The 27,816-nt window shown below is 39.5% G+C and overlaps 1 protein-coding gene across 10 annotated transcripts in view; it reads left to right on the top strand.

Moving 5' to 3' along the window:
* Nucleotides 1-18,256, top strand: part of XPNPEP3 (X-prolyl aminopeptidase 3) — a 66,108-nt gene extending 47,852 nt beyond the window's left edge. For 2 of the 10 annotated variants that reach the window (XM_014858984.3, XM_070506817.1), the window contains exons 8-11: nucleotides 11,451-11,631; nucleotides 12,955-13,075; nucleotides 14,580-14,785; nucleotides 15,709-18,256. In XM_014858984.3, coding sequence (XP_014714470.3) covers nucleotides 11,451-11,631; nucleotides 12,955-13,075; nucleotides 14,580-14,746 — 469 coding nt within the window. In that variant the 3' untranslated portion in view covers nucleotides 14,747-14,785; nucleotides 15,709-18,256. Of the gene's footprint in view, nucleotides 1-11,450; nucleotides 11,632-12,954; nucleotides 13,076-14,579 lie in introns of all 10 variants that reach the window. The other 8 variants (XM_014858981.3, XM_014858987.3, XR_006533335.2 and 5 more) reach the window with 7 other exon arrangements.
* Nucleotides 18,257-27,816: the final 9,560 nt, after the last annotated feature.

Raw genomic sequence — 27,816 nt, 5'->3', positions numbered from 1 at the left:
TAAGGGGCACATAAATACGGTGACTGACAAGTAATAATCTACAACTGAAATTTCACAATGTTATAAACTATTGTGTCCTCAATAAAATAAAATAAAAATTGAATGAATTAGAGACAGGAGAGGAAGGAAGGAGATGATGTAAATCAAAGTAGGAGATGAACTGAACCAGGAAAGCAGAAAGTCAGCTGACAAATTTTCTTACCACTACACCAAAACAACAGAAGAGTGCACTCTGTGAAGTTAACAAATCTTTTCTAAATCCTGCCTCATTCTAAAAGTTCAGGAAAATTAATTTCACATAAAAAAAAGCAATAAGAAAAGTATCTAGGTTAAATCTCATACACAGTTATTAAAAGCAAAAAGAATAAGGAGCAGAATAACATCCCTACAGATAATGAAAGCGTGCCTGAAAGGCGTGGCTACAAAATAGATCAAAATAGTGGCCTACTATTTTAAAACAAGCTAAAATTTTTTAAGCAAATCGTTGAAGACACAAAAGAACAATATAAATCAGAATTAGAAAATCTTGGAAGTGAAGTGACAGAACCCAGGAAAGAATTAAAATAAAAAATCATGTCAGGAAAAAGACTTAGACTGAAAGATACCAATGAAGCACAATAAAGACATAATAAGAAATAGAAGATGAAAGGGAAGAAAACTTTGAAAGTCAAAATGAAATACAGAGAAAAAAGATTAGAGGAAAAATGGCAAGCACTAAAGACAGGCAAAGAAGTTACAACATACACATACAGGAAGCCCTGAAGAAGAAAACTGAAGTGAGGTACAGGACACATACTGAAAACTATAAATCAATAAAATTTTCCTGAAATAAAAACATTTGAAACTACCTTGAAAGAGCACATGTAACACCAACCCAGAAAAAGCAACACCAAGACAAATTCTAATAAAATTCTGAACCTGCAAGAAAAAGAAAAATTCCTTCGGGGATCAAGAAGAAAAGAACACAGATTTATAAAGGAAAGAAAATTAGATTCTCAGCAGACTTTTCAAAAGCAATGCTTTATGCGAGAAGAAAATAGAATTTAACATATTGAAGATGCTCAGAGAACAAAAGTGTGAGCCAGAGATTTGATAGGCGGCAAAAGCAACTTTCAACTGTAATGGGCACAGACAAATTGTTATGTAAAACTCAAGGAACATTGCTCCCACTAGAAGTCTGCTAGAGCTTTGTGATCCAATATAAAGCCGCTAGTCCCATGGGGCTATTTACATGTAAGTTAATTAATATTGAATCAAATTTACACTTTAGTTTTTCAGTTGAACTAGCCACATCTCAAGTGCTCAGTAGTCACATGTGGCTAGTGGGTACCATATTGAACAACACAGATACACAGAACAACACATCATCACAGGAAGGTTTATTGGTCAGTGCTGTGATAGGGAAGGAGCTTCTGATGACCAAAATGACTAGAGACATTGATATAAGGACCACTGTGAACATTAAAAACAATTAATTGTAGAACCAAGACTAGATGAAGCTAAGAGGAAGAGAGTATAGTATGTAATAGCTGTGTGCTCTGATCATGAGAAGAGTACAATATCTTTTTAAATGGGAGAGAACAGAAGGAGCATATTCAAAAAACTCAGTATTTTCAAAAATATATTGGTTATAGTATTTGTATTGTTTTCCTGAGACTCTTGTGTGTATGATATGGAATAAAACAAAGAGTAAGAGATATTTTAATCCTGTCATTCCCTGTGTCCTTGAGAACCAGGATGCATGGTATGGAAGAAGATAACAAATGAAATGTAGAGAGGTTACATAAAAGCTGTGGTCTCAAATGTGAAATGAAGTATCAGTATGAACTCACATGATGTTTCTTCTCTATATGTTTTTATTTTTCCCTTCCCCTAGTCCGTCTACTGAAAAGGCTAGAAATTATGACCAACTTAGTAGCAATGAACATCACTAGTCCCCAGAATGTCATCTTGAAATTCAATTTTTCCCTAAAAGAAATGAGAACTTCTTGGAGAGTTGGCTAATTCCAGACCTGGGTCAGGAAATTTACAAGATAGGCCTGGAACATCTTATAAGCTAAATAGCAAGGAAATTAACAAAAACCACTAGAGTCCTGTCAAAAAGACTTGGGGGTCAACTTGAAGAGGTCCCACAGGTCAAAGATGGGACACTTTGAGCTACAATAATTTAAAGCCATCAAATATATTTAAATCCAAGAGTTCATAATGATAAGGTGGTCATCTTCAGCGCATGATAAGAACCAATTTATTATATTGAAAACTGGTAAGTAGAAGAAAGAATCATTTATCCTACCTTTTTTATATAAACTATCACTGGATAACCAAATAGATGAGGGGAAGTGTCTCTCTACAAATATTCCAAGAAATGAATGAAAAAGAAATTATAGAATTAAAATTATTACCATTTTGCAAAACCCATGAATGAATAGATATAAACATTAAGCCTTAGTGGCTGCTAAGATCACAAAAAGAGAGACCGTCAGATATTAGATGCCTCCTGTAATTTTGCCAGTACTACATATAGCCTTGCCAAAGGAATTCAACCTGAGTCTGATTCATTTTCTGGATCCAGCTCCCAATTTGCAGAAAATAAAAAGACGAAGGACTATGTTGAACTGCACCAGGGGTATATGTATTCATCAGCTCTGGCTGCCATAACAAAATACCACAGACTGGGTGGCTTAAACAATAGAGATTTATTTCTCACAGTTCTGGAGGCTGGGAAGTCCAAGATCAAGGTGCTGGCAAGGTAGATTTCATCCTGAGGCCTTTTCTCTTACCTTGTAAGCAGTCGCCATCTCACTGGGTGCTCACATGACCTCTTCTTTGTGCCCACACAGGAAAAGGTGGGGGTGGGGGGGAGGCCGGCCTAGTGGCGCCGTGGTTAAGTGCGCACGTTCCGCTTCCGCAGCCTGGGGTTTGCCAGTTCAGATCCATGGTATGGAAATGGCACCACTTGGCAAGCCATGCTGTGGTAGGCATCCCACATATAAAGTAGAGGAAGATAGGCACAGATGTTAGCTCAGGGCTGGTCTTCCTCAGCAAAAAGAGGAGGATTGGCAGCGGATGTTAGCTCAGGGCTAATCTTCCTCAAAAAAACAAAGAGAGAGAGAGAAGGAGGGAGAAATCGAGGTCTCTGGTGTTTTTCTTACAAGGACACTAATCCTATTGGATCAAGGCCCCCACCCTGATGACCTCATGTAAACCTTAGTTGCTTCCTTAGTGGTCCAGTCTCCTAAGACAGCCACACTGAGGGTTAGAGCTTCAACATATGAATTTGGGAGGGGGGCACAAACATTCATTCTATGGTTGCAATCAGCAAAATCCAGACTGTGATAAACATTCTATGTCAAACAGCCTGGATTCTTTAACACATAAATTATAAGGAAATGAAAAGGGGTGGAGGAGGAACCTGTTGACTAGGAGAGACTTAAAAGCATTTCAAATTTATTTAAGATATGTAGGAAGAAAATTGTCTTGGCTTGCATATTTGAGTGACAAAATATTTTTTAAAACACAAGAAATGAGGAGTGACTGCTAAGGGATACAGGAATTTTGTGGGGTGAGGCAATGAAAATGTTCTGAAATTAGATAGTGATGATGGTTGCACAGCTTTGCAAATATGCTAACAACCACTGAGCTGTACACTTTTTAAGGTGGGTGAATTTTATTACGTGTGAATTATATCTCGGTAAAAAGGTTAAACGTACATACACATAAAAACCACAAGGAATTGATAACTATAACAGGATAATGGTTACATATTGGAGAAGTTGTAATTGTCATGAGACACATAGAAGGGGCTTCTGTGATAGTTAGCCAAGATCTGTTTTTTGATCTGGCTGGTGTCTACCTTATAATAATTTCTCAAGGTATATATTTGGTTTGGCTTTCTCTATTTCTCTTTTGTTTTACAATAAAAAGATTTTTTTAAAAAAACCAAGTGGAAATTCTAAAACTGAAAAATACAATAACTGAAATGGAAAATTCACTAGATGGATTTAGCAATTGGAGGTAGCAGAAGTCAGTGAACTTGAAGAGAGAGAGAAATTGTCATCTGAAGAACAGAAATATATTGTAGAAAAATAAATAAAACCTCAGAGACCTATGAGACATTTTCAAGGAATCTAACATATATGTAATTGGAGCCCCAGAAATTGAAAAGAAAGAATGGGGAGGAAATAGTAGCTAAAACTTTAACAAATTTGGTGAAAGACATCAGTTTATGGGTGGGAATGACACTAGAGTTATGCGTCGCTTAATGACAGGGATATGCTCTGAGAGATGCATTTTTTGGTGATTTTGGTGTGTGAACATCATAGAATATACTTAACACAAACCTAGATGGTATAGCCTGCCATACACCTAGGCTATATGATACTAATCTTATGGGACCACTATCATATTTGTGATCTGTCATTGACTGAAATATTGTTATGTGGTATATGACTGTATAACCACCTTGATTTTACTAACATTTGTAGAATGCTATGCCTGACAACTGCAGAATACACATTCTTTTCAAATCTGCATAGAACATTCACTAAGATCATTTGCTGGGCCATGAAACAAGTCTCAATCAATTTCAAAAGATTGAACTCTTACAGAGTATGTTCTCTGACTACAATGGAATTGAATTAGAATGTGATTACAATAAGATATATATATATATTTTTTAAAGATTTAATTTCTTCCTTTTTCTCCCCAAAGCCCCCTGGTACATAGTTGTATATTCTTTGTTGTGGGTCCTTCTAGTTGTGGAATGTGGGACGCTGCCTCAGCGTGGTTCGATGAGCAGTGCCATGTCCACGCCCAGGATTCGAACCAACAAAACACTGGGCCGCCTGCAGCGGAGCACGCAAACTTAACCACTCGGCCACAGGGCCAGCCCCAATAAGATATATTTTTAAATCTCCAATATTTGGAAATTAGTGAATACATTCTAAATAACCTGTAGGTCAAAGAAGAAACCACAAGGGAAAGGGAAGAAATCACAACGTATTTAAAATTGAGTGATAATGAAAATACTACATATCAAGATGTGTGGGATCAGCTAATGCAGAAATGTATAGCTTTAAATACTTGTATTAAAAGGAGGGAAGGGGTCTAAAGTCAATAATGTAAGCTTTCCACCTTAAGAAGCTATTAAAAAAATGAGCAAATTAAACCCAGAGTAGATATGAGAAAGGAAGGAAGGAAGATAAGACCAAAATATCAATGAAATAGAAAAAAAGACACAGTAGAGAAACACTCAACAACAAAAGGTTGTTCCCTAAATAAATTAATCAAATCAATAAACTCCCTAGCAAGAGAAAAGGAGACAAAACACAAATTATCATAATCAGGAATGAAAGAGGGGATAAATTCTACAGATACCAAAGGATAGTAAGATAAAATTAGGAAGAACTATGTTTATTCATCATTGTTAGTCATTGAGGAAATCCAAATTAAACCACTACACATCCACTAGAATGGCTAAAAGAGATCAACCATACCAAGTGTTGACAAAGATGCAGTGCAACTGGAATTCTCATACATTGCTCTTAGTAATAGAAAATGCCACGATCACTTTGGGAAAAAACTTGGCAGTTTCTTATAAAGTTAAGTAAACACTGGTCCTTTGACCTAACAAGTTCACTTCTAGGTATTAAGAGAAATGAAAACATATGTCCACAAAAAGACTATGTTCATTAAAGCTTTATTCACAATAGTCAAAAACTGGCAACAACCTAAATGTCTATCAGCAGGAGAATGAATACACAAATTATGGTCTGTTCATACAATGAAATACCAATCAGCAATAAAAAGGAACAAATTACTGACCAAAATAGCACCATGGACATTATGTTCAATGAAGGAAGCTGAACACCAAAGAGTACATACTGTATGATTCCGTTTATGTGATGCCCTAGAATAGGCGACACTAAGGTGAAAATAGAACAGCATTTGCCTCTGAATGTGGGAGTATTGGTTAGAAATAGATATAAGGAACTTTTAGAGGGATGACAGTGTTCTACATCATAGGAATATGGATGTGGATCAGTCAGAATTCTCTAGAGGTGCTGGCCCCGTGATGTAGACGTTAAGTTCTTGTGCTCTGCTTCAGTGGCCCAGGGTTCGCAGGTTCACATCCCGGGCATGGACCTACACACTGCTTATCAAGCTGTACTATGGCAGCATCCCACATACAAAATAGAGGAAGATTGGCACAGATGTTAGCTCAGCAACAATCTTCCTTACCAAAAAAAAAAAAAAGAATTTCCTAGACAAACACGACCAATAGGATATATTATGTGTGTGTGTGTGTATATATATATATATATATATATATATATATATATATATATATATATATGTAGGTAGGTTGATTGATATTGATTGATTGACTTTAAGGAGCCGGCTCACAAAATTGTGGGGGCTGGCATGTCTGAATTTTGTGGAGCAGGCAAGCAGGCTAGAAACAAGCAAAAGTTGGTGTTGCAGTCTTGAGGCAGAATTCCTTCTCCAGTGTAGCAAGGCAGTTCTGACATTTGAATTCTTTCAGTGTAGGCTACTTTTTGTTCTGTGTTTCAGCCAACCAACCAAATAGACTGTTAGAGCCTTTCTGGCCCCTCAAGCTATAACACTGAATCCAGGATCTCTGCTCAGTGGACCCATATCAATAAATTTGGCCTGATCCAACTTTATGTTCCTTCTACCATTATCCCACATGTTAATATTCATTCCCACACACCTTCCTAGATTTTTGTCTATATAAATAGGAAGAATCATTCAGTCCTTTTGGGATTGTAGTGCACCTCCTCGTGGGTCACACTTTGTACCTAACCTTTCAGGACCTGCTAGGAGTAGTCTAGTTCTCAGTCAAAACAGGGTTTAGCTCAGACAAGGGTGGAAGGGCTGCTTCTATTGGCAAAGAACACTGAGCAGAATTTAGGGGTCAGGGTCCCCAACTTCATCAGTATCGGTACATCCATTTGTCAAAATTGTACAGCTCAAATTTGTGCGTTTCCATGTATGTAAGATTTATATTAAAAAAAGAACTTAAAAATATTTAGTAATTTTGTGGTGGGGTGGAATATAGGAACACTCATAGATGATACAAACATAACAATGTTGATAGTGGCTGAACCTGGGAGATGGGTATGTAGGTGTTCATTGTAGCATTCTGTTGTTATATTGAACCATTCTTATTTGGGGATTTAGATTGTATCTATTTTAATTATTAAAAAATCACAGTGTACCCACTCACATCAATGGACAGATCATCCAGACAGAAAATCAACAAGGAAATAATGGAGCTAAATGAAAAACTAAAACAATTGGACTTAATAGACATATATAGATCACTTCACCCTGAAAGAGCTGAATACACATTCTTCTCAAGTGCACATGGAACATTCTCTAGGATAGACCATATGTTGGGAAACAAGGCAAGCCTCTACAAATTTAAAAAAGTTGAAATAATAACAAGCATCTTCTCAGATCATAGTGCTATAAGGCTAGAAATTAATTACAAGAAAAAAACTGAGAAAGGCACAAAGATGTGGAGACTAAACAGCACACTACTGAACAAGCAATGGATCATTGAAGAAATTAAAGAAGAAATTAAAAAATACCTGGAAACAAATGAAAATGATAGCATGCCATACCAACTCATATGAGATACAGCAAAAGCTGTATTAAGAGGAAAATTCATCGCAATACAGGCACATCTTAACAAACAAGAAAAATCCCAAATAAGCAACCTTAAAGCACACCTAACTGAACTAGAGAAAAAAGAACAAATGAAGCCCAAAGTCAGCAGAAGGAGAGAAATAATAAAAATCAGAGCAGAAATAAATACTATTGAAACGAAAAAGGCAGTAGAAAGGATCAATGAGACAAAGAGCTGGTTTTTTGAGAAGATAAATAAAATTGACAAACCACGAGCCAGACTTACAAAGAAAAAAAGGGAGAAAGCTCAAATAAACAAAATCAGAAATGAGCGAGGAGAAATAACAACAGACTCTGCAGAAATACAACAGATTATAAGAGAATACTACAAAAAACTATATGCCAACAGAATGGATAACCTAGAGGAAATGGATAAATTCTTGGACTCCTACAATCTCCCAAAGCTCACTCAAGAAGAGGCAGACAATTTGAACAGACCAATCACAAGGAAAGAGATTGAAACAGCAATCAAAAACATCCCAAAGAATAAAACCCCAGGACCAGATGGCTTTCCTGGGGAATTCTACCAAACTTTCAGAGAGGATTTAATACCTGTCCTTTTCAAGCTATTCCAAAAAATTAGGGAAGATGGAACACTTCCTAACACATTCTATGAGGCCAACATCATGCTGATACCAAAACCTGACAAGGACACCACGAAAAAAGAGAACTACAGGCCAATATCACTGATGAACATAGATGCAAAAATTCTAAACAAAATTTTGGCAACCAGAATTCAGCAATTCATCAAAAGAATCATACATCAGGATCAGGTGGGATTCATACCAGGGACACAGGGATGGTTCAACATCCGCAAATCAATCAACGTGATACACCACATCAACAAACTGAGGAATAAAAACCACATGAGCATCTCAATAGATGCAGAGAAGGCATTTGACAAGATCCAACAGCCATTTATGATAAAAACTCTGAACAAAATGGGCATAGAAGGAAACTACCTCAACATAATAAAGGCCATATACGACAAACCCATAGCCAACATCATACTCAATGGGCAAAACTGAACGCCATCCCCCTGAAAACAGGAACGAGACAAGGATGCCCTCTATCACCACTCTTATTTAACATAGTACTGGAGGTCCTGGCCAGAGCAATCAGGCAAGAAAAAGGAATAAAAGGAATCCAAATAGGGAGGGAAGAAGTGAAACTCTTGCTGTTTGCAGACGACATGATCTTATATATAGAAAACCCCAAAGAATCCATTGGAAAACTGTTAGAAGTAATCAACAACTACAGCAAAGTTGCAGGGTATAAAATCAATTTGCATAAATCAGTAGCATTTCTATACTCCAGTAATGAACCAACAGGAAAAGAACTCAAGAATACAATACCATTCACAATTGCAACAAAAACAATAAAATACCTTGGGGTAAATTTAACTAAGGAAGTGAAGGACCTATATAATGAAAATTACAAGGCCTTTCTGAGAGAATTGGATGACAACATAAGGAGATGGAAAGACATTCCATGTACATGGATTGGAAGAATAAACATAGTTAAAATGTCCGTTCTACCTAAAGCAATCTACAGATTCAACGCCATCCCAATCAGAATCCCAATGACATTCTTTACAGAATTAGAACAAAGAATCCTAAAATTCACATGGGGCAACAAAAGACCCTGAATTTCTAAAGCAATCCTGAGAAAAAAGAACAAAACGGGAGGCATCACAATCCCTGACTTCAAAACATACTACAAAGCTACAGTAATCAAAACAGCATGGTACTGGTACAAAAACAGGTGCACAGATCAATGGAACAGAATTGAAAGCCCGGAAATAAAACCACACATCTATGGACAGCTTATCTTTGACAAAGGAGCTGAGGGCATACAATGGAGAAAAGAAAGTCTTTTCAACAAATGGTGCTGGGAATACTGGAAAGCCACATGTAAAAGAATGAAAATTGACCGTTCTTTTTCACCATTCACCAAAATAAACTCAAAATGGATCAAAGACCTAAAGGTGAGACCTGAAACCATAAGGCTTCTGGAAGAAAACGTAGGCAGTACACTCTTTGACATCAGTATTAAAAGGATCTTTTCGGACACCATGCCTTCTCAGAGAAGGGAAACAATAGAAAGAATAAACAAATGGGTCTTCATCAGATTAAAGAGCTTCTTCAAGGCAAATGAAAACAGGATTGAAATAAAAAAAACAACCCACTAACTGGGAAAAAATATTTTCAAGTCATATATCTGACAAAAGCTTAATATCCATAATATATAAAGAACTCTCGCAACTCAACAACAAAACATCAAACAACCCAATCAAAAAATGGGCTAGAGACATGAACAGACATTTCTCCAAAGAAGATATACTGATGGCCAATAGGCACATGAAAAGATGCTCATCATCGCTGATCATCAGGGAAATGCAAATCAAAACTACACTAAGATATCACCTTACACCCGTTAGAATGACAGAAATATCTAAAACTAATAGCAACAAATGTTGGAGAGGTTGCGGAGAAAAAGGAACCCTCATACACTGCTGGTGGGAATGCAAACTGGTGCAGCCACTATGGAAAACAATATGGAGATTCCTCAAAAAATTGAAAATAGAACTACCATACGATCCAGCCATCCCACTACTGGGTATTTATCCAAAGATCTTGAAGTCAGCAATCCCAAAAGTCCTATGCACCCCAATGTTTATTGCAGCACTGTTTACAATAGCCAAGATGTAGAAGCAACCTAAGTGTCCAGCAACAGACGAATGGATAAAGAAGATGTGGTACATATATACAATGGAATACTACTCAGCTGCAAAACAGCACAAAATCATTCCATTTGCAATAACATGGATGGACCTTGAGAGAATTATGTTAAGTGAAATAAGCCAGCGAGAGAAGGATAATCTGTGTATGACTCCACTCATATGAGGAATTTAAAATTATGGACTAAGAACAGTTTAGTGGATACCAGGGGAAAGGTGGGGTGGGGGGTGGGCACAAAGGGTGAAGTGGGGCACCTACAACATGACTGACAAACATTAATGTACAACTGAAATTTCACAAGATTGTAACCTATCAATAACTCAATAAAAAAAAATCACAGTGTATATTTTTGTACATTTAGCTGTTTTTTGAGTTTCAATTATTTTCTTACGGTGGATTCTTAGAGCAGAATTACGAGATCAAAGTTTATGACTATCTTTAAGGCGTGTGATTTAATTGTCTGTACTAATTTATGCTCCCATCAATGGTGTAAGAAAATACATATCGTGTATGACCCCAGCTTAACTTTTCCCCATCATTGCTAAAGAAATTATTCTTCTAAGGACACATAGAAACTAGTAAATTACTAGTAGCCAAAGTATTCTCTAGTTTATCCCATGGCGTCTGCTTTGCCTGTAAGAAAATGGCTTTGCCTTTTTTTTTTAATGGTAAAAAAAATGGAAAGGCTCAAGGGTGAGCCTGGTATGGCCCTCCATTCACGTGCATTCATGGCTGGGCGGGTCTTCTAGCCTCACCTCAGGGGTATCTGCTGACCATTTGAAGGAGAGGCTGTTGCTGCCCCAGCTTGAAGGAGTATTGCTCTTGCTGTGAAGCATCTAGAGCATGATTAAGGTTCTGTCAGTAATGATACATTGGTATGGGTTAAATATCAGCAATGCCCCATCATCACCTCGGAGTCTTTCTAATCAAATTTAGAAGCAAACTCGCAATATCAGATAGTTCCAAATTCAGATTCTCTGGTTTTCCTGTACACAGGTTCACGGCCCCTCAGGCAGAACTCTATGAAGCTGTTCTAGAGATCCAGAGAGGTTGTCTGACCCTCTGCTCCCCTGGCACAAGCTTGGAGAACATCTACACCATGATGCTGACACTGATAGGACAGAAGCTTAAAGAATTGGGGATCATGAGGAACATTAAGGAAAATAATGCCTTCAAGGTACTTCACTTCTTTTGATGCCAGTTCTCAAGAACACCTGACATGCTGCTCAGTTCTTATCCTATGTAAAGCTAATTAGATTTAGAAATGGTCTTTGTGATTCTTTGTCTGTAAGAGGGCCTTGGGTTGAACATGGATTAAAACAAAAGGAGTCAGTACTTATTTCTCCCAGAAGATGGCAGCACATTCTGGTTCATTGCATACTGTATAACTAGCTCAATAGTCAGAAAACATAAAATGAAGACTGGTGCGGACAGGATGGCAAAGGACACAAAAAGGAGGAGAGATTAACTCTTAGTTCTTTTTTTTTTTTTTGAGGAAGATTAGCCCTGAGCTAACTACTGCCAGTCCTCCTCTTTTTTTTTTCAGCTGAGGAAGCCTGGCCCTGAGCTAACATCTGTGCCCATCCTCCTCTACTTTATATGTGGGATGCCTACCACAGCATGGTGTGCCGAGTGGTGCCATGTCTGCAACCAGGATTCGAACTGGCAAACCCCGGGCCACCAAGAAGCAGAACGTGCGCACTTAAGCACTGTGCCACCAGGCAGGCCCCCTCTTAGTTCTTTTGTGATTTTGAAGAGGTAGAGGTCGAAGGGGAGGGTGTTTGTTGCTTCACTGATCTTGAGACCTTAACAGTATTCTTAAGGGCCACGCCTTCAGTGAGTTTCATCTGCATCCAAAATGTGATGGTGTTCAGTAAAACCTGAAACCTCAGCTTTAAATTAAGACATCGGGTGGTCAAGCCAAACAGACCATTAAGGCATCTGCCATCTCCAAGTTTAGGCTGCCAGAGTTTCTTTTATCGGTAGGACAGAAGCTATAAATTCCTCCTGCTCCGGCCAACAAACCTTTAGTTAACAGGTAGAACTATCCAAGCTGGTAAATGCCTAATAATTACTGTGTTATTTGGTGTTTCATGTCTACTCTACAAGTTGCTGTGAGATACTTAGGGTCTCCAGAGTAGGCTTCCTGAGGGATGTGTGAACATTGAAAAGAGAACTGTTCTGACATAATCATCCTCCCTCCCCCAAGAAAAACGATTTTCATTTTCCATAGTCATTACTGGGGTTACCCAAGTCAGCATGTGTGTAGTATATTAAATACTGGGAATGCAAATGTGGATTAGTTGGAATGCCATTGGCAGAATTGCATACAAGAGGTGGTAGTTTATCAGGCCTCTTAAGCATTAGCCCAAGGATAGGTTAAACATAAGTGGCAGAACCTTGGGGAGGCATTAACACATATCTCACTAATTAATACATGCCCAACTTTCCCCTTAAGGGGTCATTGCTCCAATAACACTGTGGTAACTATCTTTTCCAGGCTGCTCGAAAATACTGCCCTCATCATGTTGGCCATTACCTTGGGATGGATGTCCACGACACTCCAGACATGCCCCGTTCCCTCCCTCTTCAGCCTGGGATGGTGATCACAGTGGAGCCAGGTAAGGGAGGTGCGAGCAGCCTCTGACTCCTTGGGACATGTAGTAGTCGTGTCAGATAGAACAGTAAAATAAACATGGTTTATTTTTACCTGAACCATTATAATTAAATTAGTAGAGACAGGAAAATGAATCTTTCCAGTGTAGAAGGGAACTTTATTTTAGATTTTTCTTGAGCTTTCTTATTTAACATCACACAATTTGTTTAATTTGACTTCTCCAATAAACAACAGATGGGGACTACTTTCTATAAGTAGATATTAAGAAATAAATCTTTTTTAACCCTGCCTTTGCCAGGGCCAAATTATACTAGTCTCCCATGTAGTAGGGGTGGCTGCTCATGCTTCCGGCAGCCCCCAGTGCTTTCCTGCAGAAAGACCCTCAGACTTGCCGTGTTCTCAGTTGCAACTCCTCTGCAAACTGCATTGAAGTGCCTGCATTATCCTGCTTGTTAGTATTAAAATCTTTCTCCTCAGCTTCAGAGAAAGCTGGCAATCTATTGGCCCTCTGGCTGGAATGATGCTGGCATTGGGCAGAATTCAGCAGAGAAGTGGTAGCCACAGAGGAATGTGAAGACTGATATTCCAAGAGTCAATTTTTAAACACTGATACTGTTTTTATCATGAAACTGGATCTCAATCTTATATTTCAGGTGTTTTCATCTCTAAATTATGGCTGGGGCACATCTTTCATGGCACCTTTTGAACCTAGTCATATGTTGCTCTCTGTGGCCTTGTGTGCTATTTAGTCCCATCTAGTTGGTGCATGGGGGCTTCGACTCCATTTTCCTTTGCTGATCCCTTTCTTTTCATCCCACAGCGCATCTGTGAGTGTAGCAGAGGAAGTTCACAGTTTCTTTAATATGAAAAGACCTGTTGTCTGTCTGACGTCATGATTAGAAAGGGTACCTAAGGGGTCTTAGAATTTTCCAAATGTTCATTAAAGTCATCCTGTTTCTCTCTTACTTTACATCATGTGTAGCAATTACATTTATGACTTGTTTGAGAGGGCTTATTTGAGTATTTCCTCAACTTCTGGTTGTTCTGGCTAATAATCTCTAAGTAAGTGGGGTTTTATTAGTACATTTTAAAATACCTATGTCTTTATTTTAGGAAAGTTCCCTTTTTCCAGGGGCCTATTAGGCAGAGAAAGAATGCATTTATATTATCTGCTGGTTCCAAGCATATACTGATATGCTCATAAGCTAAGTAACTTTAGTGATCTGCTTGAGCCACTAAAATATAACAGAATCATGATCAACACTCTTGCAGTTGTATGGAGCCTGTAGTCTAATATACAAAATATAATAATCGTTCTAGTAATGATAGCCAACCTTTATTGACCATTATGTCCCAGACACTTTTATATGTATTATCTCATTTAATCTCCCAAACTCTTTAAGATCCCAATTTTACAGATGATTTGAAACAGAGACATTAACTTACTTGCCCCAAATCATCCAGTTCCTGCCATTTATGAGCAGCACATTCTTTTTTCTACTTCTCAGGCATTTATATTCCGGAGGATGACAGAGATGCTCCAGAGAAGTTTCGTGGTCTTGGTGTGCGAATTGAGGATGATGTAGTGGTGACTCAGGACTCACCTCTCATCCTTTCTGCAGATTGTCCCAAAGAGATGAACGACATTGAGCAGATATGCAGCAGGGCTTCTTGACCCTCATGGCAGCCCACGTGCATCTCAGGTTTCAGAGGGGTGTGTGTTGGTGTCTGTGCACATGTGCTTTCTGAGTGTCTCTGTGTGTGCATTTATACTCACGTTCCACTTAGGAGTGAGACGGCTGTATGAATGTATGTAATTGTGTATTTGGTATTTTTTTGTTTTAAGTAGCTAGACATCTGAAAAATTGAATTTTTGAACTGTATGTTATTGCAACTTTAGTATCTTTAATTCTGTAGAATTAATGACCCACGCAAGTTTAATTTTTAAACGTAAAGAAAGTTCTTGGTTACATATGTCCATGCATTCCAGGTAGCAGATTTAAACGTACAGAAAATTCTCTCCTTCTCTGCAGGTCTTTCCCTTTCTGCACTTTTGCTGAGATCCACCTGATATCAGAAGATGTTTGTGTGATGCTTATATTTTGAGCTAATCACCAAGGGCTCTGCCTACACTAAAAGTCACCTGTGAGTGATTGTTGGTGGCCAATATATACCTTCCGTAACTCCTACCTACCTATTCCAGAGCCTGCGTATCTATTGGAGCCACATGATCCCTCATGGGCACTGGTGCCCTGCAGTCCCACCATTCAGCCACAGTCCAGATCCCAGCAACACTAACTATTGAACAAAAAATTTTGAGCCTTTCTGGCTATTTGATTCCCTGGGCCCTAGAAAGTATTTAGATTCTTGATAAGGAAGGAAATGGAAGAGAAAGAAAAGTATATATATGTCTGCTACAGATCCAGACCTCCATCTGTCTGTTCTCAGTCTAAAGACGATCCTTTCCCAGACATCCATGCTTGCTTTATAGATTCTTAATGCACTAACCCTCATAACACACCCTTGAAGGTGCTGCGCTGGCCAAGGGCAGATCCTCTACTTAACCCGTTAAAGTCAGAGGAATGGTACACAGTATTCAGAGAGACACCCCTCTTATCCTTCTGTGATTTCCTCTAGGTGCTGATAAAACAAACTCTGGAATGCACCAAGTACCTGTACACGTCCTGTGATCCTTTTCTTTCTCTGACCTTCGCACTGCAAGGGCGGTGGTAAAGAGTCCTATTTCCCTCAACCCAGCGTTGGATGCAGTTCTACAGCAACTCAGTTTGCAGAGTGAATGGGGCTAGATTGTTGCAGACGGTTTATTCAGAAGCTTCTGTCATAGAGGGAAGCTTTAAGAATTAGTGTGTTCACCTCCTTTAAACCTGGCTATGATGAGCCCCAGATGTATAAAACATGCTGATTGTTAAAGCATGAATTTGAGGGTTTTTAAGAAAATTTTTGTAATAGGGAAGCACAGGCTAGGGGATTAATACTCCCTCTAGTGCTAGAGCTTTGCCCATCTTCTCAGGAAAACCCAAGGTACAGAGCCCAAAGCAGGCAGGCAGTGACTTCATCAGGAGACAAAGACAGTGTTGTAAACCAAAGTGATACAAGTTATGTCCTGACAGTGCTCACTCACGAATGCTTGGCTTCGCTGACCTTCTCTAAGCAGCTGTGGGAATGGATGGCTGCACAGCTGGAGTCATCATCCCCGTGCCTGCCCTCGCCTCCTCCCTCTAAATTCTCAGTCCTGTGCTACTTTCTAAGAGAAGGGGGCTGAAAATAAATCCACAGCTGGCTTCTCACTCCCTGGTCTCTGTGGCCCCAACCACCCTTTCCTTGGATTGAGTTTCCTTTGTTCATTTACAATCCTGAAATAAGGAATTTCCTTTTCTTCCTGCAAATCATTTTCTGTGGTTTTCAACTTTCTAGCTAAAAGCCTAGGTGGCTTTTATGTATCGTAGCATACTTGAACATGAAACAGATTTCTTCTGGTTAGATTCCAGTCAAGTTCTGCAGATGCTGTAAGTAGTACTTGGAATCTAAGGCTGTGGTGGAATTCTTCTGGTGATTTTCAGTTCCTGACCCAAGTATCTGGTCCTTTGAGTCCCTGATTAACCACAGCAGGTAGGCATTTGAATCAGACTATAGAACCATCAAGAGATGACATGGTGAACATCTCAGAGCAACATTTTAGGGGCTGTCTGAAATTTTCAGGATTTGTTGAGCAGATAATTGTGTACAGTGCAGGAATCTCAGTCATTCTTAGCCATTGCACAGACATGTCCCACTTTTCCCTCCATGTCTAAGTAAAATAAATACTTCATATGTTTACAGGCTCTTCTAATGAAAACCTTAATTTAAGGAAAAACCCTTTAAATGTTACACTGGAATTTTTCTTCCTGAGTTGGAGAGAGATGGTTGAATCATTAACGATACTATCTAAATGCTTTTTATGTGTTATTTCATGCTTTTATGTGTTTATTTCAGGAATCACTGTTTTTCCCCATAATCAGGAAACTGTGACTGTGATTTTTATTTGAAACACAGCAGTAGAAATACTGGAGTAAAAGCTCTTCTCTTCTCATACTCATAACATCCAAGCTAGGAAGGTACTCCTGATGGTGGCTTAAAGTTCGCTGTGTGTATCTTCTTTCAAAATATTGTTATTTTGTTGCGAATTTTTATAAGGTCAGACAGGGAAAATTCCTACCATAGACATCATATCTTCACTGAGATTAAGCTCCATAAAACAAATTAAATCCACAGATAAAGACATTGTAACTCATCAAAATAGAAAATGTTGAGCTTGGTGATTTTTCCAAACATACATAACCAATACTCTCTTTAGCTTTTTTAATAATAGAAAGATTCCAAATCTGAAGCATGAGGCCTGCCTCCCTCTCCTGTGCCCACGTCAGAGATCATGAGTAAAGCATAGTGACTGTCCCACCAGTCTGGCTATGACCTCGGAGTCCTTTGTAACACACTGTTTCCGATAACTGCTACCAATGAAACAGAGTTGGGATTTGAGGTAGACCCTATCTGCCATCCCTCAATTGGCATGTGATAGATGATAATGTAACTTATGTCTGTATGTCAGAGACCAAGTGAGGGCTCAGGACAGTGGCAGCATGAAGGGCCCTGCTTGGAAGAGGTTTGTATGGTAGGGTTAATTTTAAATTTTAGTTTCCTGAGGTAGGATCTATAGTCTAAAACTTAAGCTGATAGGGTTAATTTTTAAGCCTGGGCAAATATACTTCAAGCTGAAGTGTTTAATGCTTCTGGTATAGGGAGAAGGTGAACACATCATTAAACCCTAACATTAGAGCAGAATTTCACTGTCACAAAGCACGTGGGCCCTCCTGGCTGCTCTTCTTACCCTGCCTGTGTGTCACCGAGGAACCTGGGGTAAGCATGAGTATTGTTCGGATCAGGGGTCCTCACCAAAATCAAGGCCTCTTGGGGTGTGCTTCGGAAAGATCTGAGAGAACTGCAGTCTTTGTTAGCATTTCTTGAAGCTTTGTGTGACTTTTGTGCAATTACAGAAGTTCACTTTGGACAAAACGCTGTTACTTTTTAAGGCTCCATGCACAGAAAATAGATATGTCATTCCCCAACAAGGGAAAACCATTTGTTACTATCATTTTAAAAATAAACTATAAAACAATATAAAAGTGTATAGCGTGTATGTGTTATTTTGAATCTAGAGTCTGCAGCTTTAAATGTGAGAACATTTTGTCTTACAAAATATTCTATTTTACAAAGTATTTATTAACTGCTGTCACAGAATCATGTAGCAAACTTGAGATGGTCTTTTCAGTCATAGAGGGAAAAACCAGCAGATGAGATCCAGGCCATTAAAAGATTGACTCTTGAGAGCCAGCCATGATGGCCTAGTGGTTAAAGTTCAGTGCTCTCACCGCTTCAGTGGCCTGAGTTCGTTTCCCGGTTGAGGAATCGCACTACCTGTCTGTCAGTAGCCATGCTGTGGCAGTGGTTCACATAGAAGAACTAGAAGGACTTACAATTAGGATATACAACCATGTACTGGGGCTTTGGGGAGGGGAAAAAAAAAGATTGGCAACAGATGTTAGCTCAGGGCAAATCTTTCCTAGCCAAAAAAAAAAAAGATTGACTCTTGAGGATCTAATATATAACATGGTGGCTATAGTTGATAACACTGTATTGTGTAATTGGAATTTGCTAAGAGAATAAAATTTACATGTTCTCATCAAAAAAACATGTGAGTTGATGGATGTGTTAATTAACTAGATGGGGGACATACTCTCATATCAAATCATTACAGTGTACACTTTAAATATCTTACAGTTTTGTCAATTATACCTCAATAAAGCTGGGGGAAAAAAGGTTGACTCTCCATAAAACTGACCTTAGGTCTCCAGACAGCCCCTGTAGCACTCAAAACTAAACTATAGCCATGAGCATTTTATGAAGAATGAATTTTGTGGGAAAGTAGGATTGATTTGTAAAATTGTAAGTATGTGAACTTTCTCTGTGAGGCATATAAACAATTCTAAGTGTAGCCATCTCTCCGTATTGGGAATCCTTTTTAAAATCTGAGGCTCTCTCTCTAAGGCATGCTTTCCAACGTTTTTCACATCCTGGCACATATAAAGATATTTTTTGTATGGCATAATGGAATAAATGTGAGGGGACCTAGGAATGTGTACATGGGACTTGAAGGAAAAAAATTCATTACATATCCTTTATATAATTATGATAAGAAAAGAAAAATAATATATACAGTTTCATAGAAATTTTTTAATTTGTATAACACTTCCAAAAAAATAATTTTTAAAATGTCAATGAAAGACTTAGCTTACTTCTGGGAACATGACTTTTATGATATCAGGGTGAAGCATCTATACAACTCCTGATCCAGACTGTTTAGTGGTAATGTCCAGATTCTTCATAATCACTGTCTACAAGAAACTTGTTTGCACAAGGAGGTGACAAAAAATTTAAAACCAATAGGTGGAAGTTAACATATAGACAAGGAAAACTGATCGGTGGTTACCAGGGGAAAGGGGGGGGTGGGGGGAGGGCACAAAGGGTGAAGTGGTGTACCCACAACATGACTAACAATAATGTACAACTGAAATTTCACAAGGTTGCAAACTATCATAATCTTAATAAAAAAAAATTTTAAACCATTTTTATGATCATTCAAAAATTTATGCTTGAACTGATGAATGGATAAACAAAAAGTGGTATATCTATACAGTGAAATATTATTTCAGCCATAAAAAGGAGTGAAGTACTGATTCATGCCACAACGTGGATGAACCTTGAAAACATGCCAAGTGAAAGAAGCCAGACACGAAAGGCACAGTGTATGATTTCACTTATATAAAATGTCCAGAAGAGGCAGAGCCACAGAGACAGAAAGTAGATTATTGGTTGCAAGGGGCTGAGGGCAGGGGAAATGGAGAGTGACTACTAGCAGGTACAGAGTTTCTTTCTTAGGTGATGAAAATGTTCTGGAATTGGTGGTAGCTGCACAACTCAATATAATATTGAATTGTATATTTTTAAAGGGAATTTTGTGGCATGTGAATTAAATCTCAATAATTTACAATTGAAATTTAAAGAACCCAATACTCTTCCTTTCATCTACTAATGTGAAATTTCTTATAATGTGGATTTCTAATCAAGTTGAAATCATTTATATCAAATATCTCAAGATAATGATGCTATATAATTCACTGACTGTATTTTTAGAAGTCACTCTGCACAAAGCTTTGACCACAAAGATCAGACGTATCCAGTGTATGTGAAGCAGAAAGCCAGGCTGCCTAGAGCTGCACCTGCAAGGAGCCCCGGCCCAGTCTTCAGCCCCATGACACTCATGGCCAGCAGCACCTTGGATATCTGAAACTAACTGCTCCAGCAACTCCATGGCTCCCTTGTCTTTGCTGAGCTACAGTGCACTCAAGAGCTGCTGCTGAAGTAGATGACCAGGGGACAGCACCCCTCCTTAGCCATGTTTCAGTGAGTCCAGGGCTCCTGGTGATAGGTGACAGGTAAGGGGGCTCTGGCTGCCCCAACGTCCATCCATCTGGCCATCCTGAGGACAGAGGGGATCAGTATCTCCCAGCACACCAATTTCAAGGCACATTTAGGGTATTTAATTTAGGATCATAAAATCTAGAATTATACTGACCAGAGCTTACTTCGAACATAAAAATTCATGGCACTATGTAAATATTGATCCAGATTTCCACCAGTTTTTAAACCCCTGGATAGTAGCCACTAAATGCCATCTTTCTTTTCCTAGGAAGTTTGAGACTGGGAAGCCTACAATGGTTTATCAAAAATGTTTGTAGGAATAGTCATCTCAAAAAATGTTATTCGCTATCTTATTGCTCAATGTTTGGGTATGCTCCTCTGCATGTTACATAGATTAAAATTGCTAATAAACTATAGCCAATCCCTGCACTGATTATAATCTGGGCAGTGCACTATACATTATACTTGAGTGATTCTCCTTTACAATAGGGATCACTGTGCATAATGAATTGTACTGGCCATTCATCACATAAACTAGCTAGAGCGGGCAGAGTCCACCTGCAGAAGCCTGAAGAGTCTGCTCGTGACAAAAATATTGATGACAGTAGGGCAGTTCCTCAAAAAATTAAACACAGAATTATCATATGATCCAGAAATTCCACTTCTGAGGATATATCCAAAAGAATTGAAAGTAGGAACTCATACAGATATTTGAACACCCACGTTCACAGCAGCGCTATTCACAATAGCCAAAAGATGGAAACAACCCAAATGTTCATCAACGAATGAATGAATAAACAAAATGTGATGGATATATACAAAGGAAAACTATTCAACTTTAAAAGGGAATGAAATTCTGATACGTGCTATAATGTGGATGAACCTTTAAGATATCATGCTAAGTGAAATAAGTCAGATACAAAAGGACCAATATTGTATGATTCCACTTATATGAAGTGCCTACAATAGTCAAATTCATAGAGACAAAAAGTAGAATAGAGGTTACCAGGAGCCGGGGGGAGGGGAAGGAGGATTAGAGAGTCATTGTCTAGCGGGCACTGAGTTTTAGTTTAGGAAGATGATAAAGTTCTGGAGATGGATGGTGGTGCTAGTTGCACAATAATACGAATGTACTTAATGCCACTGAACTGTACACTTAAAAATGGCTAAAATATTAAATTTTATGTATGTTTTACCACAGTAAAAAATTTTAATTAAAAAAAAGAACTATATTAGCATGTGGGCAAAGGAAAGAGGAGAGCTAAAGGCAGACTGAGGTTGACAGCATTTAAGTAGTTAAAATAAGAAGAAAAATGCTAAATCGGTATCACCGAATAACAGGAGTTTGTGATCTTATGGTCCCTGTGATATTCAGACTATGTTTGAAGTATCATGTGTATTTTGGGGTACCTATTTTTTAAAATACATACCCAAGTGAGAGTTACCAGGAAGTAGTGTCATGAAAAGTAGTTGAAAGAGTGGAGGCTATTTTGGGTGGAGAAGAGAAAGGTAAGGGGAAGCATGACGGCTGGCTCCGAATATCTGAAAACCTATCATGTAGAACATTTCATGTTACGCTGCTGTATTAGGCAGAACCAGAACTGGTGGGTAGAAGCTAGCACTCTTATAGAATCAGAACTTTAGAAGTAAAAGGGATGTTAGCGACTTTGTCCAACCCCCTTACAGATGAGTCTGAAAAGATAGTGACTTGCCTTAGATCACACAGCTGGTTAGCACAGTTGGGTTTATAAACAGGTTTCCTAGCTCCAAGATCAGGGTGCTTTTCACAACAGCATGCTGCTTCCCACAGCCCACTCCAAACCATGTCCAATCATTTCAAGATTTCAGTACCTTTACCTTCTCAGACTCAGCTAAATTTGTACACCGCCCCCCCCCCCATTTTCAATGAAAATATCAACTCATTGTGACCTCTCTCCTTCACTCTCTTAGAGGTCAATATGCCCGTTTCCTCCTGTCTCACTCATCTCTCTTCTGCCTCTGTCCTTGATCCAATCTCTCTCCATCTCCTCTATGACTCTACCCCCTCAATAACGCTCCTCCTCCTTTCCCTCAAAGACTATTTCCTCCCCCTACTGAAATCCACAGATTGATGCATTCTTCAATTTCACTCAACCTCTCTAGACTCCATACTATTTTGTTGCTCTCTTTGTAGTCACATTTCTTGAGTAAATCAATGGATTCTCTAAGCTATTAACTACAACTCTGAAACCAACCAGGGTGACAAAAGGCATTCATTATCCTAATGTTTAACCTCTGAAGTCTTGGGGACGTATGTATCAGTCGGAGTCCAGTCAGGAAAATAGAAGCTACAAAACAAAAAACAGAAAATGTAATATCAGGAAAGGTTTCACAGGAGCTGAAGGAACAGCCAAAAGGGACAGTGAGGCATCCTAAAGATTAGCAACAGCTGGAAGCTTCTACCAACCCCAGGCTGGAGGACAAAAAAACGAAGTGGAGCTTCTCAAGTCTGGGAGCCAAGGTCTACTGCTGAACCTGGGCCACAGGAGGCCTGCCGGCTGCCAGGGACTGAGATCACAGACTGGGCCGCGTCCAGGGGCAGCACCTGATGCAAAGAAAGGGCGAGAACTACCCTGACTCTCTGTTCATGCCGTCCTCTCCTCTCCCGCCAGTGCTTCCCACTGGCTGAGCTGAAAGTCAGCTGACATCGACCTCTAGGTCAGCCCTGCCCCCACCCCTGGACGTGAAGCAGCTCAGGGAAAGGGCAAGGAATACAGCTGAAGGCAAACAGATTTTGTGATTTTATGAGTGTGTATATAATAAAGTTACAAAGTGTATGAACCCTCTTCCAAGAAAATCCATGAGTGTTTTCATTAATATGCAAGCTCAGAAGATAAATCTGAAGATCTCCTGATATAGAAGAAAATAACAAGGTTTGATACCATTCTAACTGAAATTTAACTTCTAAAAGTTAACAGCTTTTCCACCGCTTTATTGTTTTACAGCAAGTTGCTAATTGATGCAACACACCTTGGAAAGGTTAACTTACAAAAGGTCATCCTGAAAACGAAATAAGTTCTTGGTTGAGTTCCTTCTCCAGTTTCTTCCCGCCTCTTTGTTCTGGGACCGTTTAGAATCCATCTTAGATCTGATTCAGGTCCTGGGCAACCAATTTGACTATATTTACCTAAGTCATTTGTAGACAACCAAAACACTCCCTGATAGACTAACACACAACCAAAACGCATCTTCATAAGTACATGAGTGACTTCATGTACATGTGTTTAAAAATGTATATGGAGAGGATCCGTGACATCTGTAATCCTAAAGAACAAACAATCCCCAATTCAATTGTTTTTTACTTTGAAATTTTTTATGGGATGATATCATTTTATGTTGAGATTATATTCCAGGAAACCTCCACATTATAGCAAAAAGGGGAATTATTTTCATAAGAATTAATATAAAAAGCCTAGCTGTGTTCCTAGACAGCTACCATCCAATATAATACTTATAAAAATTGTCCCCAAACTCTCTGAATGACATGATCGTTCTTAATTTTAAAATGTTGATTCTGGCCTTGAGAGAAGATTATGCAGATATTCTTGGCATTGCCCCAAAGATGACTGCCCAAGTGTCGCCCCAGAGCAGGGTGAATTAGGTGAAGGGTGAGGAGAGAGGGGAAGAGTGAAAGAGCCGCCTTGGGCAACCCCAGGTCCACACCCAGGAGACAGCTCCACAGGGAGGGTGAGAACATGCAGTTGACTGAGGGCCTGAAAGTCCTCCCTCTTTGTTCAAGATAATGAAGAAGTGTCCATTTCTCTCTATAATAAATCTCAGCCTGGAGAATCTCACAATAACACACATAAGTACAACATAACTACAAAATGCAATAATTTACACCCAAATGTATCCCTAATAAATAAACATCTCGGTGCAAAAGGAAACAACATAGAAAGGGTCAGCATAGAACTCTGTAGATTTGCTTTTTTAGTAATAAATGTGGTTTTGTATTCTCTACAAACAGCTGGCAGAAGAGAGAGGTGGTGCAGATGTATACTGCTGGGCAACAGGAAGCAGCCCACCTACAATTGAAATTTTGCCGTGAGTGAAATATGCGAGGGCAGCTCAGGACTGACTGAGCAGCCACATGAAGCTGCTACCAGAGGAGGACCAGAGCACAGTGCTCTATGGGGCGGACACACAGCGGGCAGGGCCCATACTCATCGTCAGTCGCTCAACCTATACTAGGCTGCAGCTCAGCTAGGTGGTAGGGGTACAAAGGTGAAGAGGGAACACACAGTCCCTGCCCTCCAAGAGCTCTTGTCTGCTAAGAGACACCGGCTTGTAAACCATTACAAGGTAAAACCACATCAAAGTAGAGTTGCGGCGTCAGCACCAAGGAGAAGGCATGGGCTGCATTTGGGAGGGGAGTCGGGACCACTGGTCAGAGAAGATACTTCCTGAGTTTTACAGTAATATTGCCACATTTGGATAGCACTTTCATTTACATTATTATCTCATTTATACTTACGATGACCCCACGAGGCACGTCATTATCCCCATTTTACAGATGAGGAAAATAGGCTCAGGGAAGGTGTGACTCACCCAACGTCATATGGTACGTAGAAGATCTGGACGGCATTCAGTTCTTCGGACTTGAAACTACAATTTGTAAACCTAACACTCACTGAGCGCTTAGTAAAGGCGTGATGTGCTGGGCCAAGCATTCTGTGTGCATTGTCTCATTTAATCTCTGCGGCAACAATTCTTATTTTATCCTCATTTTATAAATGAGAAAACCAAGACTTACAGAAGTGAAAGTAACTTGTCCAAACCAGGATTTGAATTTAGCTACGACTCAGAACCTGAGCCCTTAAGGACTCTACTACAAGATGCCATTTCCCATCCTTACGGGAGTTAAGTGCTTAAATCTTCAGTTACCCAAACTGGCATGGTGCAATTGGTGTCAGACACACCTGGGTGAGAATTTCTCTTTGGCCATTTAGCAGCTCTCCAATCTTAAGACAATTTACTTAACCTTCTCTTACCTTTACTTTTCTCATCTGTAGAATAGGAATCGTATATATCTGGCCACTCCAGTTATTTTTGCTTACAACATCTCCATTTATTCTTTTATTTTTTATTTAACCCAATTTGTAACCCATTGCTGTTATCTGCATCTACCTGTGGAATATAAGGTACGTGAAGTCTAGGACACTCTATACGTGTTTTGCTCACCACTGTATCTCCAACATGTAGCACAGGGCCTGGCACATGGTGGGTACCCAATAAATACTTGTTCAATAAATAACTCATCCCAGAGGAAAAAGAGAGTTCTCTCTCTCTGCCTGCTTCATTATATATGACTTCTCTGGAAGGATTCTAGTAGAAATAACCAGGGTGATGAGATACTATGAATGACCACTCCTGGGTAATTTAGGACCACCTCCTGCCAGGGAGGTGAGATGGTGATTGACACCTCTACCAGAATCACAAGTACGGCCAGCATCACAAGAGTGTGACCTGTGAAGTCACACAGGGCTCTGAGTTCAGAAGGGCCTTGCATGTGGGTTAGTGTTCTACTGTTGCTGTCTTGACAGTCTTAATAATTTTTGAACAAGGACCTTTCATTTCCATTTTGCACAGGGTACTGAAAATTATGCAGCTGCTCCTGATCACGTGGAATGGGCGGTGAGGGAGGAGAAAGGGGAACAGGGGGCAACGTTTCTACCAAAATAAAGTCAGGGGATGCTGGAAAGTCCAAAACTGTTAATGCTGTGTATATTGAGCAAAGCAGCTATGTGCCCAGCTCCTCACAAGACAGACTGTGAGCTCCTTGAAGGCAGAAATAATACCTTATTCAGTGCTGTCTGTAGCTTAAAATGGTGCCTAGCACTTTCTTTTAATTAACCTTATTATTTTGAAATAATTGTAGATTCTGTAGGCAGTTGTAAGAAATAATACAAAGAGATCCTGTGCACTCTTTGCTCAGTTTTCTTCAAAGCTAACATCTTGCAAAATGATAGTACAATATCACAGCCAGGATATTGACATAGATATGGTCAAGATACCGAACATCTCCATCACCACAAGGACCCTCATGTTGCCCTTTTATAGGGACACCGACTTCCCTCCCACCCCCATTCCCTCCTTAACTCCTAGCAAGCACTAATCTGTTCTCCATAAATTCCATAATTTCGTCCCTTCAAGACTGTTAAATAAATAGAATCGTACAGTACGTAACCTTGTGGGACTGGCCTTTTTCACTCAGTGTAACTCTCTGGAGAGTCATCCAGTTGTTGCATGTATCAATAGTTTATTCCTTTTTATTGCTCAGCAGTATAGATGTACACAGTTCAACCATTCACTCATTGGAGGACAACTGGATGTTTCCAGTTTTTTGGTTATTACATATAAATACAGCTACCAATACCCATGTATGGATTTTGTGTGTGTGTGTGCATGAGGAAGATTGGCCCCGAGCTAACATCTGTTGCCAATCTTCCTCTTTTTGCTTGAAGGAGATTGTTGCTGAGCTAACATCTGTGCCAAACTTCCTCTATTTTGTATGTGGGACGCTGCCACAGCATTGCCTGATGAGTGGTGTGTGGGTCTGCGCCCAGGATCCAAACCCATGAATCCCTGGTTGGCCACCAAAGCAAAACGAGTGAACTTAACCATTATGCCACTGGGCTGGCCCCTTGTGTATGGATTTTTACGTGGCAGAGGTCTTCGTTTCTCTGGGATAAATACCTGAGAGTGCAATTGCTGGGTTGTATGGTAGTTGCATATTTACTTTTTTTTTTTTTTTTTTCCAGAGTGTTTACAGCATTTTTTTTTTTTCTTAAAGATTGGCACCTGGGCTAACAACTGTTGCCAATCTTTTTTTTTTTTTTCCTGCTTTATCTCCCCAAACCCCCCCTGTACATAGTCGTATATCTTAGTTGCAGGTCCTTCCAGTTGTGGGATGTGAGACGCCACCTCAACGTGGCCTGATGAGCGGTGCCATGTCCGCGCCCAGGATCCAAACCCTGGGCCGCCGCAGCGGAGCACGTGAACTTAACCACTCAGCCACGGAGCCGGCCCCACATGTTTACCTTCTAAAGACACTGCCAAACTGTTTTCCAGGGTGGCTGTACCATTTTGCATTCCCACCTGCACCGTATGAATGTTTCAATTTCCCTGCATTCTTGCCAACATTTGGTGTCATCAGTTTTTTTATTTTAG

Source organism: Equus asinus, chromosome 4 (assembly GCF_041296235.1).
Source record: "Equus asinus isolate D_3611 breed Donkey chromosome 4, EquAss-T2T_v2, whole genome shotgun sequence".
In the NCBI taxonomy this organism is placed as follows: domain Eukaryota; kingdom Metazoa; phylum Chordata; class Mammalia; order Perissodactyla; family Equidae; genus Equus; species Equus asinus.
The sequence above is the reverse complement of the archived record's forward strand: the minus strand, read 5'-3'. Positions and strand labels throughout refer to the sequence as shown.